This window comes from Ostrinia furnacalis, unplaced genomic scaffold (assembly GCF_004193835.3).
Source record: "Ostrinia furnacalis isolate ACB-3 unplaced genomic scaffold, ASM419383v2 OfSCF0416, whole genome shotgun sequence".
NCBI classification, from domain to species: domain Eukaryota; kingdom Metazoa; phylum Arthropoda; class Insecta; order Lepidoptera; family Crambidae; genus Ostrinia; species Ostrinia furnacalis.
Window position 1 is genome coordinate 258,798 of NW_021130655.1, and position 23,581 is coordinate 282,378.

The 23,581-nt window shown below is 37.9% G+C and overlaps 1 protein-coding gene across 1 annotated transcript; it reads left to right on the forward strand.

The window, feature by feature from the left end:
- The first annotated feature begins 11,995 nt into the window (after positions 1-11,995).
- LOC114364215 (mucin-22-like) lies at positions 11,996-15,322 on the forward strand. The gene is made up of 3 exons (XM_028320242.1): positions 11,996-12,225; positions 13,860-15,242; positions 15,305-15,322. The coding sequence occupies exons 1-3, from the start codon at positions 12,148-12,150 to the stop codon at positions 15,320-15,322; spliced, it is 1,479 nt and encodes a 492-aa protein (XP_028176043.1). The 5' UTR covers positions 11,996-12,147.
- The last annotated feature ends 8,259 nt before the right edge of the window (positions 15,323-23,581 follow it).

A 23,581-nucleotide genomic window follows, 5' to 3' on the forward strand; every position in this document is an offset into this window, starting at 1 on the left:
AAAAGTTGTTGAGTGGCGACCACAGGCCGGAAGACGTGGTAGGGTCAAGGTTGCGGGAAGAGCCTGGATGCGGGCAGCGCAGGACTGCAGGTCGTTATGGAAATCCTTAGGGGATGCCTTTGTCCAGGAGTGGACGTCATTTGGCTGAAACGAATGAACGAACCATTACAGTACAGATACTCCTGACAATGAAAGTAATCGGTCCAGTCATTTTGGTAGTTTTACCTGGAAAGTTTTCCGGGAGTAATGAAAATTAGTGTGTGTGCTCTTTACGAATTTCAACATTGCGACCTCGTATGGTTGCCGCTCGCGCCGCCATATTGGAAGAATGCTGCCTATAGCAGATTTTTTTAATGTTTCCTTTCGGATTAATTTTATGATAAAAATGCTAAGAGAAACTAAAACTGGAGAAAAATTTATATTTTTGATGTCTACATAACTTTTTTGTGAAATCAATTTTCATTACTCCTAGAAAACTTTCCAGGTGAAGCCATTATTTTGTACCAAATGACTGGACTAAATAATCAAAAAACGATCCCCGATTTTATCGAATCTTGCGAAAATGAAATATCCATTAAAATAAAAAGAATTAATTTTTTTTCTAGTTTCAGGATTTAGGAAATTGTTAAAGAAAAATGATTTTTATGGATAAGATATATAAATAAAATATGGATAAGCGTAAAGAATAATAAATAAATTAGTGAAAGGAAATAGAAGGACTTTTTGGCGGAAAAGTTAAGCGTGCCTAATGTTCAGCAAGTTTGTTTGTTGTTCGTACATGATGCGGCCTGCGTTCACTATGACCCTTTGTGCTTTGAGTGTGGAAAATCCTTTACTGTGCGAATGCAACGCGTTAGCAAATTAAGGATAGGTTTGCTAGTGTCGGCATATCCGGCACCACAAGACTAGGTCCCTCTCACCTCATCTCACCTAGGCACTTAATATTCACATAGTAGAAGAATTTACAACCATCGGCCTTTGTGGAAATCATTGGGGGAGGCCCATGTTCAGTGCAGCAGTCCTATGGCTAAAATGATGATGATGAGATATTTTTGTGGGTTTCAGTCATTTTTGTGGGTGGTAGGCAATGTAAAGCAAAAGGGGAGCATAAAAGATCCCAATGGGCCAATGTGCATGTATATGTTACAGGAAATGTATGAAATCCGTCAGTGTATACAATTCCTAGGAATTGTGTATAAAGTCCTAAAATCACCCGGAAATGTGTGATGTAAATTATATTAGACACATTTCCTAGGAAATTTACACATTTCCTAAACAGCAATCGGAAATGTAATTCAGATTTCAATGAATACGCGTGGTGCATCATCCGATTACGCAGGGTCTCTATCGAATCGTCAAATTTTTTGCTCGCCTAGTTGTCTATGGCACACAAATTTTAAGCCTAAAATTTTTTACACAAAATTATTTTTATTACGCCACTTTTTCTTCTCCGAAGCTTAAATGGCGCTACCGCGCCGCTGCAGCTGTGTATGTGTAAGGTCGCAAGTCTAACCTAACCTAACCGAGACTTTGTTATCCAGCTACAGAAGTATTAAAACCTTCATGCCAATAAGTTTAATAAAAGAGATGTTAAAATTAGGGATTTCCAATACTTCAGCGTAATGTGTAACAATCGCAGCGACTAGACGCCGACTTGTCAATTTCATATTATTATACAGGGTGTTTCTTGTAAGGTGTCAAGCCGAAGGCAGGTGTTAGGTGAGGACTAGACCTATCGATTTCACCCCCATGTATGTTTTACGATTTTTCATAGTTTAGAAGTCGTTAATTTTGTGATTTTTTCAAATTGTATGACCTAGTAGGCTTTAAATTTTTTTATCTTTTTTTTGGGTTGACTTTTCTCAGATTTCTTTTTTTTGACAGATTCCCTATTAATTGCAGATTTTGAATAGTAATCGGAATAGGTTGTGTGATTCTTTCAGGCAGTGCATTTTCGCATGTCGCGTGCGCTATGGAAACCGCTGGGAAGGGGTATCTTTGTTCAACAATTACGTCGAAACTAGTAAACGTAGACTAATAAATTTACATTCGTTTTGTAGAATAGCTCAAATACTAATAATACAATGCAAATAAAACATACCTTAACGACCTGGTTTTTCTTGTGTTGGAAAATAACTGAAAAAAGAGTGATAAAAGTAATGTATTTTTCTAATTCAATCCATTCTTACTCCTATAAAATGTATGAAATTTGTGTCTGTTTTCTTCTCAGATCATAGAAGGGAATAGATGTGAAACGGGGGCGTGGCGCGTGTCTCCGCGATATGCCCAGAAACGAACATCGCCCGCGACGCCAGGTTAGTCGCGATTCAGTCGTACTGAGGAAATATTGTTGGATAATGCGTCGTTACGTGCAATAACACAAGTGAAACGAAGAACTACAGGAACAATGGAGTCATTTACCACATGTAAGTATTGCAAATACATTGGTATTTTGCTTATAAATAAAAAAAACTAATAATTTTTACGAACGAATTCAGTCCCGTAACAGTTACTGCGATATCGAAATTAGTGGTGATAAAAATTTAAACACGTTGTACATTGACGATTTAGTTAGCAACCACTTTATGTCATGCTTAACTACTGCGCAATGTATTTCATTTCTTCCGATATCCACTGACGCGTGAAAATACACAGTACGGCCGCATGTGCCGGTCGTAACATAGTGCAGGGCTCGTGTTCTAATACGGTTTCCTATTATCGATAAATAGAAGTAAATTATTATTTTCTATTTTCTAATTTTGAATGAAAAAATCATGAGTTGCTTGCGATTTTTAAGTTTTTACAAAAACAATAATTATAGTAGAAGGGATTAGTAACTGTCAACTATGTAATTACTATAAGAGCTAGTTGAAAGCCTAATATATGCATTATTTTTGATAAACATAGGCGGTACGAATTTCGCCATAATAAAAAAGTTAATGCGCGATAGTAGTAATAATAATTATAGTGATCCTGTTATTATTATTAAAGTAAATAATAATATATTACCAATATTGTAAATACTGGTAAAAATCACAAGTACCTACTTAACCCATGAACTTTCATACAAACTTTGTCAGTCTATAACTTCTATACTCCATTGATAACGACATTGAGCTTTGGTTAGGGTAAAATGTGAAATATAACGTAAAACTACATTTAGTCCCAATTCTGTGTTTCTGAGTTTTTCGTCCATACAAAATGGAACTGACTCCTTTATCCAAAAATCGTTAAAGAACATAATAATAACGTATAATAATAAAAAGTTTTCATACATAAGCATTTTTGAAACCAATTTCGAGCCTTGCCCCCAGGATTTAAAGTATCGATATCTTATCGACTCCATTTTATCTTTCTTCTCCCTAATTGCTTTTTTCAAAGTGTGCGTCACGTCACGCGGCCATTGATTGGTCATAAGGCATGCCTTCTGGCCAATCACAGCACTTTTAAGCCGGTTGCACATGTTGTCGTAGACTCTCAGTCGCTTTGTTTTTACACAGTTGAATGTGTGTGTGGGAGCTGTGGTGGGGGAAATGTGGGGACACTGGTTCTCGTTGTAGTTACGCGCGAGTTCATATCTATTCCCTTTCTATGATCTGAGGTTTTCTTCTTCTACTAATAGATCATTTTATTGGCTATCGCATGATATAAAATATTTGCCTAGTAATGTTAAGCTACCCACGCTTTCACTTGTTTTTTAAAGAAGAGGTGTAAACTAAAAATGAAAAACTTTAATCGATGTAATTTTTCGAGAAATGGGTCAAGTCCCAAATTTGAAGTATTTTCATCGATAAAATTGTTCATAGATTACGCTTTTAAAGTTTGATCACTACATGCCCGGACACACTGTATAATAATAAATAGCTCGTCGTCGCGTATATGAAATTGACAAGTCGCGGCGGCGTCTAGTCGTCGCGAAGTCGCGATTGTCGCCCAATGTGCGCTGTTGACAAGATAATAATAATATGATTAAGAAAAGGATGTTTTATTTTTAACCAACTTCAACAAAAGGAGGAGGTTCTCAATTCGGTTGGTATTTTTTTATGTATGTACACAGATTACGCCGAGTTTTCTGATCTGATTTACAAATTCTTTTTTTGATCAATGCGAAATAGTTGACGAAATGTTGTTGCAAAAACGGGAAATATTATTCAAACTATTTTCACGCCACGCTACCAACCGGGCAGCATGGAAAGCATTGGGGCAGACCTATGTTCTGCAGTGGACGTCTGATGGCTATGATGATGATGATATTTTCATGCGTAGGAAGTCGCGGACACAGCTAGTCACTAATAATAATTATAAGTACTCGGATGCATCACGAATTGCAATTTTATCAAAAAGTTACAATTTTTAATTAATTTTATGACGCTAACTGAAGGTTTTAAAAGAAATAAATGAAAACAGACTTATTTTAAACAATTTTGTTATATTTCTTCTTATATTTTTAACCGTTTGTTAGCCGTTTAAATTTGATTAACCGCCAACCAAGGTTGCAAGCATCAATGCTGGGACTGCTGCAGCTCCAGGCCCTTGCTCTGCTGTATAATCTGTACGATTGTCCTTCGAAAGATCTGTCAGAGTATATGTGACGAGATACGTGTAGCCATCAGAGCCGTCGAGGTAGAATTCGCCGGTATATTCAACTGGATTTTGTAGCGATAACCTGCTGTTCTGTTTGGTAATTTCTGACAGTATGTAGCTGAAAACGATGCAGTATTAGTTTAATGTGAGTATAACAGCAACTTAAAAGAAAAAAATCAAAGCCTAGCCTAAGCCTAAGAGACTACGATGGGTGGTCTAGCACTATTCAATTGAAAGTCAATCTTCATTTCAGACTTCTTAGACATCTTTTTAAACTTTTCGAACTTATCAAACAATTTTGTTTGTATAGGTGTACCAGAATCTCATGGCAAATGGGGAAAATAAACTTTGTTGAGTGCAATACTGGGGAAATTGGATTAAACGATCTTGATACTGTTTAATTTTTTATTTATGACTAATATAGAACATGAAGTACGAATGCCTACCTATACATTTTAGGTAGGTATGTGTATGAAGAATGTTGTTACATCGGGTTTTTAACATAGAAACATGGCTTGAAAAATAAGTAAACCGTATATTACTGTAAATAATTTTATTATGTATCATACTTATAACTTATCACTTCATTCAGAACTAGAAAACGATTCTATGAACTTCACTTGCATTTCTTGTTCTTCAATAGATGATCAAATTAAAGAGGTATTTATTTTCATGGTGGAATTTTGTAATGCCCCCTGGAGGGATAGTACTCTTAAAACTGTAGATAGAAAATTTTACTGAAAGAAAACATTCCTTTATTTAAAAAAAAAATAGAGAACTGCATTCAAAGATTTTCGATTTTTTTTCGACAATTCACTACTATATAGGTATAGTAGTGAATTTTCGAAAAAAAATCGAAAATCTTAGGTACAATTTTCTGTAACATTATCAAAATAATTAAGGATTTCATGGTTTTCCTTTCCTTTGATTTATCAAGTTTGTTAGAGGGATTTCATCCTTATACTTAACCCTAACGATCGATGTAATAAAAATACAGGATGTAATTTTTAACAGATTTAAGTTGGTTCGATTCCCGGGTTTGGCAAGCAAATTTTTGGAAATCATTGAATGCAGTTCTATTTCTTTTCAAAAATAAAAGAATGTTTTCTTTGAGAAAAAATTTCTATCTACAATATTAAGAGTACTTTCCCTCCAGGTGGCATTGTGGTGGTGGCTCACAAAATTCCACCCTGTATAATATAAATCGCTCTTTCAGCATTTCAATTACTCAAACTTGCTTGATGAAATCTTTTTCAATTTTCTTTACATAGTCATAACTTTTTCACTATTCCTCTGCACCAATGTATGAAATACACCTGAAAACCCCGATAAAGCAGCTATTAGGTAAGAATAATATAAAAATAAACATAACCCTCCTTCTGACGCAGTTAGGTAATAAACTAAATTAATGTATCAAAACATTTCACTCCAACTTACTGTCAACTCAACGACGCGCTTTAAAAACAAAGATTGACTTTGAATTATGCCTTATTTTACAATACACATTGAAAACAATATGATTTGCTTGAGCTTTTTCGAATTTTTCGCAAAAATAACAAATAGGCATGAAGAGATTACAAAATTTCTGCAGCGGCTGACAGATCTCTTGATTTACTTTGACAGGTGACAATAAAGCCATAGACAATGGCCATATGAAAAACACACTTTTCCAATATTTTTGTTTGCCATGAGATTCTGGTACACCTATACTTCTGAATAGCCAAAAGACCATGATACTGTAGATCCTGCTCCTGACAAAGAAAGTAAATCAACAAAAAACTGAAAAAAAAAAACGATTCTTGATTTTATTGAGTCTTGCGAAAATGAAATTAAAATTAAAACGAATTGATTTTTTTTCTTGTTTCAGAATTTAGGAAATTGTGAAATGAAAATGGTTAAAAAAGCGTATAGCCTGACCAGGAACATAAAAACCCTCGCCATGTTGCGGAAAACTAATGGTACTAATTTCTTTTAATGGCAACAATAACTGAAAACTTCATTTACATGTCACCTTGCATGTCAATAATCAAGCTGTCTATTACTGTCAAAGTGTAAACAAACTTTATTTTAAATGTGTGCAATTGATTTTGTGAATTAAATTGCTAAAATCTTTTTATAGTCGTGAAAGAAAAGTGGTTCACAATGTTTTAAAGTATTTGTCGAAGAGAAATATTAAGGGTNATATTTGTTCGTTAATTTATGAAAATAATTAAAATTAGCCCGTAATCCTGAATCCTGATACATAAAGTTAGCCTATTAATTTAACACAGGTACGACTGTACTCAGTGTTGCACTATCAAATGCAATTGACGCGCCTCTATGCCAGGGTTTTTATGTTCCTGGTCAGGCTATATGGATTAATAAATCAGACTTAATAATAATATAATTATCACTAAACTGTCATCATCACTTGTTAAGTTAATAAGGATTTTAATATTTTTATCACTTTAATAATTAAGGGAATAATTTGAGACCAACCGCAGCTTTATCAACCTTAAATATCAAGTTATTGGCCCTTCGAAGTTAGTCGTATCCAAAAACTATCAATTTTGAATTCAGTATCGGCTTATACAATTGGAAAAGTGATTGACACGAATATCTGTTACCCCTCTTACCTAATTTACTAAGAGAGCCAGATTATCTTTTTTAAAACAAAAACGGTCAGTTACTGAGTTTTTACATAACAAATGTTGTGATAGGGAATATAGGGATAGAGACATATGAGATTTTTGGTTTTACAAAGGTAATACGATAGAGAATAACACAAAGTAATAAAAACCACCTGTTATAAGGGCATTTGAGGGAGAAAATCTAATAAGCAAAAAACACGTATTAAAATGCAGATTTTTTCAAAAAGTAACATTTTTATTATTGGTTGACATTTTCTGGGTATTTTATGTATTTTTTTTTAGTATCGCCTGCACCATATCGACCTAGTGATGAACAAACCTCGAGGCGTCGAGTTCTACTTTCGAAGCCACGGGGCTTCAAAAAAGCGCAAACCTATCAAAAGAGGTCACGCCTTCAAAAGAGCTCGAGTTTTAAAATAAACGCGAACCTTCAATTAAATATTAAAGTATAACTCAAAATAATAAATGCCTTATGTGATAAAGAGCACCGTCTATGAGTATTCTATTGCTAAAAAGCTTTACTTCTACTGATTCATTAGCAGCTAGCAGCCCATCATAACTAGAGCAAAGAAAATGACTTCCGAGTCGTTGAGCTTCATAAGGGAGAGTCCGGTAATTTGGGCCAGTTTTTTTCAATCCCATTTTACACTAGTTTTGTTTTGTTTTTGCTAATGTCCATGGTACATCATAATAAAAGAGAGAAATTATTCAACTTACGATTAAGCGAGCGACTCCTCGCGAGGAGTGACGCTTTCGGGGGTGCGGAGCCTGCGGAGGGAATGGGCGGAACTTGTTGAAAACAAATTGACGAGGTATCGCGTGGTATCGCCTTAACCCTATACTTGGCAAAGACGGTTTTGGTTAATATTTGTGATTTACACTATAAATATTGGATTTAGGACTAGTAAAAAAACCATGTAAAAAATACGAAAAAAATCACTATAAATATTGGATTTAGGACTAGTAAAAAAACCATGTAAAAATACGAAAAAAATCTTAGGTATGTATTTTTGGAAATATAGTATGTATCTTTAAGTGCACATTGCCAGCTTTGTAGTACCTAAATTAAAACTTGGTTTATTTGTTAGTAGAAATTAGTTATTTAAATGAAAATTACTATAAAATATACCTTAAGCTATTCCTTATTTGAGATATAAAAAATAAGTATATTTTAGAAAAAACTGAAAACAAAGTAAAAAAAACCACTTTAAAGTCTGGAAAGCCTTGCAAGTATAGCTGCATTTGGATGTATGAAAACGACTCCATCAGCGTCGTTGGAGTACCTCCTGAATCTCAGACTCCTTTTACCATCCAGGAGAAGCAAATACAGACAGGACACATGGGAATCTTGCAAGACCTTTAAAGAAATACGAGGGGTATTGACGCCAACTGGTACCGAATTATGTTCACGTCTTCGATTGAAGATAATTTGATATCCAACTTACAGTGGAAACACAAGATAGCGGAAATGGATCTCTGGAACTCTCAGGGAGACTATGCAGCAGTCGAACTGGCTGAAATTCTTAAATCACCAGCTTTATAACCAGATGAATGCAGCAGCCTGGACAGGCTATTCGCTTTTTGGGGTGATCTGGGTTGGTTGGAGTAGAAAGATAACCCAAGAGAATCAGGAGGCTAAGCGTGGATTCTAATTCATCAGCTGAAGTGTCACCGCTACTGACTTTCGACCTGGTTCCGGATTTTGGAATCAGAACCGGGATTTTGCGCGCCTGATTTTATTGCTGCAGCACTAACTTGTCCCAAAAACAACGATTCTTTATTACATTATATAAAACTCACATCGGCATGTAATTTACAGCTATAAATATTACTAATTAATAACATATTCCTTTTTTATGCGATAAAATCTAAGAAAAAATTATCAGAACTTGTGTTTCTTTAATGAAAAGACCGATAGTTAGCGAGATAAGCACTTATTAAAATACAAAATACAAATACAAAATATTTTATTTCAATACAAAAAAAAAAAAAATTTTGTATTTGTATTTTGTACTTATTATTCGGGATCTTACACAGACACATCTTATTTGTACATAGCCGGAAGAGGGAAGAGCGTTCTACCGGAAACAGTTAACTTTTAAATATTTAATACACTTCCAAAGATAATAATATAATCCTAACACTCCCTCTCAATTACAAGTTAGGCTTTAACTTTTAATTGCAAAACAAAATAATTTTTATCTACTACTAAAAACTTCTATTAACAATATTCCACTTATGTTTAAGTTATGGCAACATTATAAAAGAATTTGACATTTCAGAAACTGACATTAATGACAACTAGTGACACATGCAACTCACTTCACGCTGTTCTATTAATGTAAACAAAACTTTAAATGAAATCACTACAAAACTAATAACTTCTCACGAAAATAAGTGTGGGTCTAGACAAAGTGCAAATTATAATCGCAAACCAGTCGAAAAGTGGTCGAAAAGCCCCTTTTTTGTATGGAGTTTTGACGGATTCGATTTTCGATTCGATCAAAAAGTGCGTTTTGTCTAGGGGGGCTGTACTTGATATTACACAGTGATTTAGTCAAAATATCTGACGTATTTTCGTTTGTACTTACATATTTGACACTTACAATATTATTATATTACAAACTATGTCTTTCACGAAATGAAATTTAATGTCTATGTGCTTCGAATGTCGAGTGTTTTCACTGTTCATCACCATTATAATCAGTTTTAATCGCACTTTGATTGTCCACATATAACACTGCATCACTTTTGTCTTGAAAATCGATTGCAAGTCCCCTCACAAATAATAGCTCGCTCACAGTCATAGCGGCGGCGACATACTCTGCTTCCGCAGTTGACAGGGCGACAGCTTGCTGCTTCCATCCAGGAATCCATGGTCATCCGACCATGATATAGGATTTTCTCTGTGATAAATGACCATGCCACTGACACTTTTTCTGTCAGATTTATTACTGGCCCAGTCTGCATCTGAAAAGGCTGAAATAGAATAAGTGTTAGTGTTATCTTCTTTCTTCATATAGGTAAGTTCTCTGTTTTCAGTTCCCTTTAGGTAACGCAGTATCCTCTTTGCTGCATTCCACAAGCTTCTTGTTGGCTTGTCAAGATATCGGCTGAGAAAAGATGTTGCTAATGTAATGTCTGGTNCCTATAAAAACTTGAATCAAGTTCTTAAATTGTAAAACTGGACAAAGGCTTTCCCCAAGGATTTCCACATCGACCAGTCCAGAACTGCCCGCATCCAGGTGCTTCATGCGACCGTCAACGGATCATCAGTCCACCGAGGTCCGAGTGGACTACAGTACGTACTTACACTACAGAGTTGAAGCTACGTCATCCGGTCGGTGGTCGTCACTCGAGAACTTTTCTACCCCCAACGGCCATCAGTTCTACGTGCTATGTACCCGCCCTTTCTCACTGAAGTTTAGCAATTCTACGGGCTATATCGGTTACTTTGGTTCTCCTACGGATCTCCTCATTTCTGATTCGATCACGTAGGGAAACCCCTCGCCAATAATAGGTAGGTATACTGAACTTCAAAGCAAAAACTGCTTCGATCTTACCAAATCCTAAAAAAATATAATTATCGTAAACGATTAACAAATAAATAGGGTGACGAATTATTATAATCGATTGATGTGGCAATTATTATTATTATAATAATTACTTGGACACGAGCAGACCTTTCAGTAGGGACTTGATGGTTGGCAGCCTGTGTGATGGGTGAGAGAAATAATTTCTTTAAAAACTTTCCATTCTCATACTTACCTATTTGTTTCCATTTATATAGTTAGCTGACTTAAAAAAATTAGAGGTTGAATTCAGTTGTCTATTGTTATGTTTTGTATGTTTGTTACGAGGTAACAATTAATTTAATCAAAGAAACATTTATTTGCGTCCCCAGTTTGCCTTATTTTATTTATAAAAATCACCTATTTAGTTTTCAAAAAATATGAAATAATTAAAAATGCGACCTAGTATGCGCACCACAATATTAAAATCTTAATTGTACGGGATTTTAGAAGATTTTAGACTTTAAATGTACGGGATACTCACCTAAAATCGATTTAAAATGTCACGTTAAATAATGGTGGCGTACGCCCTAGGCATGCAGGATATTTTTCACGGGTTTTGCTGTGGATGGATAATAATGCTAATGCCGAGATGCACCAAGCTATAATAGTACTATGCGGAAACCATCATCCCGAATTCCAAAATTTAAACCTACCTGCTTTGTTCGCGTTATAAGGGAAAGCTCTATTTAGAACAGCGGTTCCCAAACTTATTTAGTCTACTGCCCACTTTGAGAATAAATATTTTTTTAGCGCCCCCTTTTGTAGTCGAGAGTCGAGCTCAGTCGGTGTCTAAGAGTCCTCCTAGTAGATGACGCCTCCCAAGCTTCTACACAACGTCCCGATTTTTTTCTGGATCTCTTACCGCCCCCCTTTAAGCCTGCAGCGCCCACAAGGGGGCGTTATCGCCCACTTTGGGAAAGACTGATTTAGAAGGAGTATATAACTGCCCTGAAAATGGCCTAACTAGACTGCATTTCTTCCGCCACTACTCAGCTTCAGCCGAATATGTTGTCGCGAAGCTATTTTGGGACGTGTATGTGCCTTGGAAAGGCCTACATAGCTTTAGGTACTAATGAAGAATGCTACTGTTATGCCACTCTTGTAGCAGAGTTTTGGGCTGACACTGTGTAGGTTTGTTGTCGACACGACAAGAAGAAGAATAAATAATTTGAGTTTGATTTTGATTTCTTCCAGAGTACCATCTTCTCCTGCTCGTAATATGGGTGTCTTCCGCCTCTCTGTCTGTCCTTCACCAAAACGACCACAAACACCCTGAAGCCAAGAATGTAGAGCGTATAGACTTTCGAGAGCCTTCTTGCGACGAATCACACCATGTACCGTACCCTGGGAACTGCAGGATGTATTACGAGTGTGTCAAGGGAAAATTGAGGCCAAGGACTTGTCCTGGCATCGACGAGTTTAGTCCTGTGTACTTGGTAAGTCTAACGACCAATAAACCCTAACTTGTAAGTGACCCATTTGAACACAAAATTCCTGTTAGGGGCCATCCATAAAGTACGTCACACGAATTTCATGATTATTTGACCCCCCCTCCGTCCTTGTCACAGGTGGTCACATTTCTGAGACCCCCCCCCTCCCTAGTGTGACGTCACATGTTTTGCAATTTCACATCGAAAAATTATTAAATTAACAGCAGTTCCGAAATTAGTTTTATTTCCATTTAAATTAAGCACTTTTTTTTATGAAATCAACATTATATCAAAAATTTGAAACAATTGAAATGTGATGTCACAAAACTTAGGACCCCTCCCACCCCTTGTCACACCATGTCACACTTTGTCAACCCCCTCCCCCCCTCTTTACGTGTGACGTACTTTATGGATGACCCCTTATACATTACCATAGGGGACACTTAAAAATTAGGGATTGATGGTTAAAACGGGCATAAGTCATTTAGTCTCCATTGCAGGAGCACGACCCTCTAATTTCGTCGTCGTCGTTTCAGCCGAATGACGTCCACTGCTGGACAAAGACCTCCTCCAAGGATTTCCACAAGGACCAGTCCTGCACCGCCCGTATCCGGGCTTCCCGTGACCTTCTAATTTCATAGTCGTCGTTTCAGCCGAATGACTTCCACTGCTGGACAAAGACCTCCTCCAAGGATTTACACAAGGACCAGTCCTGCGCCGCCCGTATCCAGGCCTCCCGTGACCTTCTAATTTCATAGTCGTCGTTTCAGCCGAATGACGTCCACTGCTGGACAAAGACCTCCTCCAAGGATTTACACAAGGACCAGTCCTGCGCCGCCCGTATTCAGGCCTCCCGTGACCTTCACTAGATCGTCGGTCCACCTAGTCCTAGTCCACTACCATTTCCTGTAATTTACCAGAGACAAATGGTGGATTTGGCCTACACTGGCCAGACGGGGGGATAGTTGGGGAGGCCTGATGTCCACATATTTATCGCTATCACCTTGTAAAACTTCCAAGGGAAGAGTGGCAGTGATCATATTTTACTAAGCCGAAACCACACGGCATGTATGTACCTACTTAGTCTACTTCAATCAATGGTAATCCACTTTTGTATCATGTGGAATGTAGCAACTTTCTAAGCTGTGTCTTATATTCTTCCGTCTACGTTTAGGTAAGATGTCCAGCACTTTACTGACACAAAAACAATATCTTTTGACAAAAATCTATTCACGGGCGTACCCAGCTTCTAGCCTAGGGGGAGTCAAGTCATACACAGCTTCTAGCCTAGGGGGAGGCAAGTCATACCCAGTTTCTGGCCTAGGGGGAGGCAAGCCAGATCTTTTAGGTCAGATAAAGCAACTCTGCGAGATTAGAACTCAAAGGTGACTGATTGACATAGTGATCTATCAACGCACAGCCCAAACCACTGGACGGATCGGGCTGAAATTTGATATGCAGGTAGATGTTATGACGTAGGCATCCGCTAAGAAAGGATTTTACGAAACTCCATCCCTAAGGGGGTAAAACGGAATCCACGCGTACGAAGTCGCGGGCGGCCGCTAGTTGGATATTGCTTTAAAAGTTTCTCCATTGGTAAGCCTTAATTGACTCATATTCACCCAAATCTTCTTTCACAGTGGTGTCTCCCACCCAAGCTTGCGAAGTGCCGTGAGTTCATCACGACAACCCAGAATCCTTGCATCAACAAGACCGAGATCACCACAGCTACTCCTATACCGACTGAAGAACCGACAGAAGTTTCAGAAGTCACTGCAGAAACGACAGAAGGTACAAAAATTACTACAGAACCTACAGATGTTACCACAGAAACGATAGAAGTCAGTGCAGAAACGACAAAAGCTACAAAAATTACTGTAGAAACGACAGAAAGTACAAAAATTACTACAGAACCTACAGAAGTTACTGTAGAAACGACAGAAGTCACTGCAGAAACGACAGAAGCTACAGAAGTTAGTGTAGAAACGACAGAAGGTACAAAAATTACTACAGAACCTACAGATGTTACCACAGAAACGACAGAAGTCAGTGCAGAAACGACAGAAGCTACAGAAGTTACTGTAGAAACGACAGAAGGTACAAAAATTACTACAGAACCTACAGAAGTTACTACAGAAAAGACAGAAGTCACTGCAGAAACGACAGAAGCTACAGAAGTTACTGTAGAAACGACAGAAGGTACAAAAATTACTACAGAACCTACAGAAGTTACTGTAGAAACGACAGAAGGTACAAAAATTACTACAGAACCTACAAAAGTTACTGTAGAAACGACAGAAGTCACTGCAGAAACGACAGAAGCTACAGAAGTTACTGCAGAAACGACAGAAGGTACAAAAATTACTACAGAACCTACAGATGTTACCACAGAAACGACAGAAGTAACTGCAAAAACGACAAAACCTACAGAAGTTACTGTAGAAACGACAGAAGGCAAAAAAAATACTAAAGAACCTACAGAAGTTACCACAGAATCGACAGAAGTCACTGCAGAAACGACAGAAGCTACAATAGTTACCAAAAAAACGACAGAAGTAACTGCAAAAACGACAAAACCTACAGAAGTTACTGCAGTAACGACAGAAGTTACAGAAGTTACTGGAGAAACGACAGAAGTTACTGCAGAACCTACAGAAACTACAGAAGTTACTAGAGAAACGACAGAAGTTACTGTAGAACCTACAGAAGTTACTGTAGAACCTACAGAAGTTACTGAAGAACCTACAGAAACTACAGAAGTTACTAGAGAAACGACAGAAGTTACTGTAGAACCTACAGAAGTTACTGTAGAACCTACAGAAGGTACAGAAGTTACTTCAGAACCTACAGAAGTTACTGGAGAAACGACAGAAGTTACAGAAGTTACTTCAGAACCTACAGAAGTTACTGGAGAAACGACAGAAGGTACAGAAGTTACTTCAGAACCTACAGAAGTTACTGGAGAAACGACAGAAGTTACTGTAGAACCCACAGACGTTACTGTTGAACCTACAGAAACGACAGTAGAACCGACAGAATCTTCTACGACAAGTCAAGAGGTTACCACTGAGGGTTATTGCAATAGTTCCAAGCGCATCCGTGATAAGGAAGATTGTGGAGGATATTACAAATGTGTGGATGGAGTCTACGTTCATAAGAAATGTCCGCTGCAGACGACGTTCAGCTCGAAGTATGCTGTAAGTATTACATAGCCTTTTATTCGTTCGTTCGTTCGTTTCAGCCGAAAGACGTCCACTGCTGGACAAAGGCCTCCCCCAAGGATTTCCACAAAGACCGGTCCTGCGCCGCTCGCATCCAGGCGCCTCCCGCGACCTTCACCAGATTGTCGATCCACCTAGTGGGAGGCCTGCCTACGCTACGTCTTCCGGCTCGTGGTCGCCACTCAAAAACTTTCCTGCCCCAGCGGCCGTCAACTCTACGAGCTATGTGCCCTGCCCACTGCGACTTGATTTTAGCGATTCATTCATTATCATATTAGCCTTTTATTCATCTACCCCCTTTCCTAACGCTGAATATGGTTTGAAAATTAGATCTGATACAAACTTACATAATCAAGTATTAGAGTGGTTGACACCACCAGTCCCAAGGGACAAGTACGTCAAGCGTACTTTTTAAGAGCTGTCAAAACACAACTTTCCCATTGGTTGATATGGCAAAGACTATGGACGTCACCTTTTCGCCACCCAAATTGACTAAGCAGTAATGGTGTTATAATAAAACGCTTAAATAGACGTTAAACGCGTGTTTCAAATGACATTTTTATACTAAATTTCAATTTAAACAAGTGTTCAACGCCCGCTTAACTTTTTGTAACAAACCCCTAAGTTGTATCCTTATTTTCTATTATCGTACCTTATTCACTTACCTACTCTGTTCACCAAAGAGTGTACTGTCTCATATTCAGAGAATGTACTATGTACCATGAGTAGAGTCTTAGTTTTAACGGATGCCAACGATTTAAAAGTCACCCTGTATACTTACATAAATGGTTTTCCAGTCTTTTACATTACCATTCTTTGTTCACAGTGGTGTCTTCCAAACATTTTTGTTAAATGTAACAAATCTAACCCAGATTCAAACGAAGTAATTATTATCAAACCGGAATGCATCAATATGACAGTTGATGTCGATAGCTCAGAATCTGATGAACACAATGCAACAGCAAATGTCCATAGCTCAGAAAATGATGGCAATAATTCCATAATAATAGTTGATAGCTCAGAATCCGAAGAACACAATGCGACAGTAAATGTCCATAGCTCAGAAAATGATGTCAATAATTCTATAATAACAGTTGATAGCTCAGAATCCAATGTCAATAGCTCAAAAGATAATGTCAATAATTCTATTATAGCAGTTGATAGCTCAGAATCAGATGAACACAATGCGACAGGCAATGTCGATAGCTCAGAAGATAATGTCAATAATTCTATAATAATAGTTAATAGCTCAGAATCCAATGAACAGAATGCGACAGTCGATGTCGACAGCTCAAAAAATAATGTCAATAACTCTATTATAGCAGTTGATAGCTCAGAATCGGATGGATACAATACGACAGTAAATGTCGACAGCTCAAAAGATAATGTCAATAATTCTATAATAAATGTCAATAATTCTTTAATAATAGTTGATAGCTCAGAATCCGATGAATACAATACGACAGTCAAGATCGATAGCTCAAAAGATAAAGTCAATAATTCTATTATATCAGTTGATAGCTCAGAATTTGATGAAGACAATACGACAATCGATGTCGATAGCTCAAAAGATAATGTCAATAATTCTAAAATAGCAGTTAATAGCTCAGAGTCCAATGACGATAGCTCAGAAAATGATGTCAATAATTCTACAATAATAGTTAATAGCTCAGAATCCGACGAATACAATTCGACAGTCATTGTCCATAGCTCAAAAGATAATGTAAATAATTTTATAATAGCAGTTGATAGCTCAGAAAATGATATCAATAATTCTATAATAGCAGTCGATAGCTCAGAATCCAATATCAATAGCTCAAAAGATAATGTCATTAATTCTATAATAGCAGTTGATAGCTCAGAATCCGATGAACAGAATGCGACAGTCAATGTCGACAGCTCAAAATATAATGTTAATAATTCTATAATAATAGTTAATAGCTCAGAATCTGAAGAATACAATACGACAGGCAATGTCGACAGCTCAAAAGACAATGTTAATAATTCTATTATAGCAGTTGATAGCTCAGAATCCAATGTCAATAGCTCAAAAGATAACTTCAATAATTCTATAATAGCAGTTGATAGCTCAGAATCTGATGAAAACAATGCGACAGTAAATGTCGATAGCTCAGAAAATGATGTCAATAATTCTATAATAGCAGTTGATAGCTCAGAATCAAATGTCGATAGCTCAAAAGATAATGTCAATAATTCTATAATAGCAGTTGATAGCTCAGAATCTAATGAACAAAATGCGACAGTTGATGTTGATACTTCAGAAGATAAAACAATAGAAATATACAACCAAACATCGGAAGTTAACGTTAATGCTACAGTAGACACATCAGCTGAAGACGATAAAACGGTCAACGAAACAACTGCAGCAGAATTTCGGAATTCAGAAGAAAAATCACCCAAAAGTGATTCGCAAGAAGATAAAAGTACACCAGAAGTTGAGAGAAAAGAAGAAGAAGAAACTGAGACGCCAGAAGAAAAAGAAGAAACACCAGAAACAGTCAGTTCAGAAAAAGTCCAAACTACATCATCGGAAAATTACAAAACACAAGAAGACAAAGAAACTACAGAAGTGACCAGCTCAGGCGATAATACCAATACAATTAAATGTCCATGGTGCAAACCACGCAAACCACACCAACATTCACCTTTAGTGGACAGAGATCCTCCTTCGTTGATAAATCAGTATTTATGCTTTGACTGGGACATATACCCTGATCCCAAAGATTGTTCGAGGTACTACAAATGCGAGAGAGGAAGGATGAGGCATAAGAGATGTCATGACTACATGGAATTCAGTCATCGACATTTGGTAAGTACCTACTGGTAAGTAGGACGTTCATAAAATGGACCGACGACCCCATAAAGGTAGTAAGCGCTGGATGCAGGCCGCTGCCAACCGGGCGATGTGAAAATTTTGGGGGAGGCCCATGTTCAGCTGTGGACGTGCATGATGATGATGAAGTTGGTATCACTGTATTTTACTATGACTATTCATCATCAACAGACGAACAACGAGCTTCACCCGGAATCCTCAACCACAGAGGAACTGGCTATATTACTTCCAGTTGGTAATTGAAATTGGTAGTTCTCGAAACACAAAATTCATTAGGGGTTTCAAGACAGTCAGCTATCCCCTGGGACTACTCAGCCTTCACTGGCAGAGTTTTATTGGTTAACCTTCAGATCCTGGCCAGGAGTTGCGGTAGACATTTGATTTATTTTCAGTATCATCCGTTACTATGTTGCCCTGAGTTGATGGTATTTATTTATCTCAAGCTATATTTGGGACGTGCATTAGCACCCTGAAAGTCCTAACTCACTAAACTCCTAACTAAACTGGCATCCGCAGAATACCAGTGGTCGTGACGCGCTCTCTGCCGTCACGGCTTATACTGAGCTGATGCAATTTTGGTGCATGTTTATTTTGTTTTGTACTTGCATCTAATAAATACTTTTTCTTTCTTTCTTTCTCTCTACCTCTACTACACAGCAGTCAATCAGTCAAATGAACAGTGAATTGACATTTGGCCCATTTCACGACATATTATTTTGACCGAGGTGTACAGTTAAAAGCATGGTTCTGCATGAGATCTAATATAATTTTTATACAGTGCAAGACTTATAATGCTCATCTTGCACACAAATATATGAAAATTCTATTGGTGGCATTAACATATTTCTGCCTGTTACCATGTTACTTAGAACCGTGTTATCATCGTTTATTCTTCCAGATATGCATGCCCCCCCAATTAGCGCTATGTACCACCGAATACGGAATAACCACGGGAGAACCAACCTATGGCAACGCCTGGCCTCACTTCTACGGTAGCCACAGTGTTGGAGCAGCAGTCCCTATAGTTCATAAAGTCGAGACTGATGAAGTGCCTGTCCAGCCAGAAGAATCGTGGGAATGTAAGTTAAGAGTACACAAAAATCTAATATAAAGCCCGGTCTGTAAGCACGTAGAATTTTGTCCAATGACCCCAAGCTATCCATCCTTATTGCTCGCACGTAATTATGTTGCTGTCGCGCTCGCACACTCACTGCGGGCGCCCGTCGCACAGTCGCGACAGCAACATAATTACGCGCGAGCGATAAGGATGGATAGCTTGGGGTCATTGGACAAAATTCTACGTGCTCACAGACCAGACTATAGTAGTAGTTCTGAAACGACTATAGTAGTTGACTACAACCCGGTCAGTTAACTGCGCACTTGGCAACCGTGACGTCACATCGACACTGGTACGGATGGGGTGAAAGCCGGGAGGTGAGTGCAAGAAAGACTCGAATTCCAGCGTAGTGCGCAGTTCGTTCGATCGGATTGTAGTAGGGTACTCGTATTAGGCACCAGTCAATTGACCAGCAGTGGACGTCATTTGGCTGAAACGAACGAACAAACATAGACTACGAGTATACTTAATTATATTTTTGTGATCACCATTTTTTTTATCCACAACGAGGAAGCTCTTGGCCTGTATCTCACCTGATGGTTAGTGACGATCAGGCCGAAGGTGGAAGCGAGCTTCACCCGGAATTCTCAACCACTGAGGAACTGGCTATCTTACCTCTAACTGCCGGAACACAACAATGCTGTTAACATTGTTGTTATGGCGACAGACTTAGGTAAGATGGTGGTAGCTAGCCAGGCGGACTTAGAACAAGCCCTACCACCAACCAAACTGAACAGAAAAATCTGCCCCCACTGGTAATCGAACCCGGGACCTCTGCGTCTGAATCAGGTGGTGGTGGTCCTACCACTAGACCACAGAGGCGGTTAATTTTATTTGATTGTATTTTTGTTCCAGCTCGTCACGTGTACTCGTACGTTAAGTAGAAAACCACAGAAGAGGGGCAGAAGAAGAAAGAAATAGTATAAATATAGTATTGTATTTCATATTTTTGTATTGTATTTTTGTGGAGGGCGTAATACAGGAAAAACTAAATGATTACAATGGTTTTTAATTTTAACCCATCAATGTACCAGCCAAGGTAGTTCAACTCATATAAAGCCGGTTCTAAAGTTTCAATGCTAATAAACGGGACCATTCCCACCTCTCGTTCCCACCGCTGCAACTCCTGTGTAGCCAGGATCTACAGCTTGACCGCCAACAACCCAGCGAAGGTCAAGTTTGTCCCGGGGGAAGTTAAACTGTCATTGGATGATTTGACCTACTAACCGAAATTAATCAAAAATGAATTAAATATCCTTGGAATTTTTTACCCTGCTAACGAACCTGGAAATTTTTACCCTGTTAACGAACATGAGTATTTATTACGAATACATCAAGAAGTTATAAAAACTCAGACAGAATAAAGAGTCTGTGAGTGAAACCACGTACTATTATTACCTACTTGTGAAACGTATAATCAATCTCTTGAGCAGAGCTAAGTAAAGTAGATAAAAAAAACTGTACTCCACACAAGAAGGGAAAAGAAAGAGAAAGAAATATACAAAAATATATTTAAGCGGCTTATCGCTGTAAAGTGATCTCCTCAAGACAACCTATAGCTACGGGACTAAATTATAATCCCATCTCTAATTCCCACCACTACTCCTATAGTAGAGCCAGAATAGATCCTATAAGAAGTAAGAAGCTGTAGATAGTTTTGCCTCCAATGAAACCCAACCAGTAACGGTTGAGTAGTCCCAGGAAATAGCTGTATGTATCCCGCAACAAAAATCAGAAGAATCATGGGCGTCACATGTGCAAAATTATGCTCTACCAACCCTTACCCTTCCCGCGACCTTTACCAGATCGTCGGTCCACCTAGTAGGAGGCCTGCCCACGCTACGTCTTCCAGCCCGTGGTCGCCACTCGAGAACTTTTCTGCCCTTTTATGCGGGCAGCGCAGGACCGCGCATTGTGGAAAACCTTGGAGAAGGCCTTTGTCCAGCAGTGGACGTCATTTGGCTGAAAGGAAGAAAGGAAGGAACCCTTACCCATGTGAAATGCAATAAATAATTTGAATTTGAAGTTCGAAAATATAATATCGACTTCCTTACGTTGCAATGAGGGAGAAAGAAGACTGAAAAGATATTTAACCTTTTATACTCGTAAGAATGAGATACTGAACTGACAAAATTAAATAAGCTTTAGATCTGTAGGCTTTTCTGAAGTCTTTAGTTGGTTGATTTTTGAGTTGACTAAGTAGGTATTCATCAGATGTAGAAAAGTTCTCGAGTGGCGACCACGAGCCGGAACATGCAGTGTGGGCAGGCCTCCCACTAGGTGGACTGACGATCTGGTGAAGGTCGCTGGAGGTGCCTGGATGCGGGCGGCGTGGGACCAGTCTTTGTAGATAACCTTAGGGGAGGCCTTTGTCCAGCAGTGGACGTCTTTGGGCTGAAACGATTCATCGGAATTAACCTCAACAGTTCAGAGTAGAATAGAACCACCCACACTCTTCCCTCGGATGTCATTTATAAGAGGCGAATAAGGGACAAAAATGGAAACGTCAGGCCTCCCCAACCCGTCTGGCCAGCGTGGAGAGTGTAGGAAAAATCCTCCATTTGCCTCTGGTAAAAAAGAAAGGGTCTTGCTCTTACAGTGGATTCTAAATGACCCGATGATGATGATGATTCTTCAGTTTATTCATAAGTAACAGCCTAATAGCATCAAGTTTCGGCAGTTAGAGGTAAAATAGCCATTAGTCAGTTCCTCTGTGGTTGAAGATTCCGGGTGAAGCCTGATCATCGCTTTCCATCAGGTGCAATGCAGGCCAAGAGCTCCCCTCGTTGTGAGAAAAAACTATTTTTACTACTTTTTTAAATCTTCGACCATCGTAATGAATCTTTGGTAAAGCGTTTTAAGTTAAAATCTAACAGTCTATACTCGTAGGTACATATTATAAATGCGAAAGTAACTCTGTCTGTCTGTCTGTCTCGTTTTCACGCCTAAATCACCCAACCGATTCTGATGAAATTTGGCATAGAGATAGGTTGATTCCAGGGAAAGGACATAGGATAGTTTTTATCCCGGTTTTTTAAACAAGGACGAGTGCGATAAAGTTTTTCTGTGACAGACAAAATTCCACGCATACGAAGCCGCGCCCGGAAAGCTTACGTAATAATTTGAAAATTGGCGTGTAATGTAGCTAAAGTATTTAGCATTCCAGTAGCCATTGTATATAGCTATTTAGATATTGTTGAACCGATTTCGATTGGACTTTCACTAAAAATAACTTAAGCTACCTACTGTTTATCTAATATACCTACTACTTAATTAGGTATAATTTTTCGTCCATAAAATTAAAAACCATGAAATTAGAAAAAAATATCCAAGAAAAACTAAATACTTGTCCCAAAGGTTGACTACAAAAATCGAGTATAATTAATGACAAAATCTCAAAAAATTTAACACCTACAAACTTGAAATTTGGCAGGTAGTTTCCTTATAGGGTATTTAAACATCCGCTAAGAACGGATTTTACGAAACTCCACCCCTAAGGCGGTAAAACGGGATTGGAAGTGTATAATGAAAGACTTATGTTTTCACGCGTATGAAGTCGCGGGCGCAGCTAGTAATCTAAACAATGACATTAAAACTTAAGCAGGCGAAGACACTGGCAGAAACTAGTTTACGTAATAAAATCAAAACTTATAAAATTTCTTGATATCAAGGATATCAAACCATTTATCATAATAATCTAAATAATCACCCATTATAAAACAAACAATGCAATAATTACAAGTCTATCAACCATGCAAAATGTGTGTAATGCGATCAAATGGTACTTACTTCGTTTAATTTTTAGTTTAAGTTAATTAGAATAGGTCGTGAGCAAAATGCTGATAAAAATAGTGCATTTGGGTGAGTTTTTATTTTATTTGTAACGAATAAAATATACATTTCGTAAATTTGAAGAAACGTACTATGAACCAATTTAGTAGTGAAGTTTGTTAATACCTATTAGAAAATATCCTATCTAGAAGGTGCTGGACATACATACGAGTATGATCATTTTTTCAACATCTTTTTGTGTGATAGCTATATACATTATCTACAATTTTACGAAACCCTATTTTTTTTTCATAATAAAATTTAGCCTATGTTACTCGTGGATAATGTAACTTTCGAATGGTGAAAGAATTTTTAAAAACGGTCTAGTAGTTTTTGAGC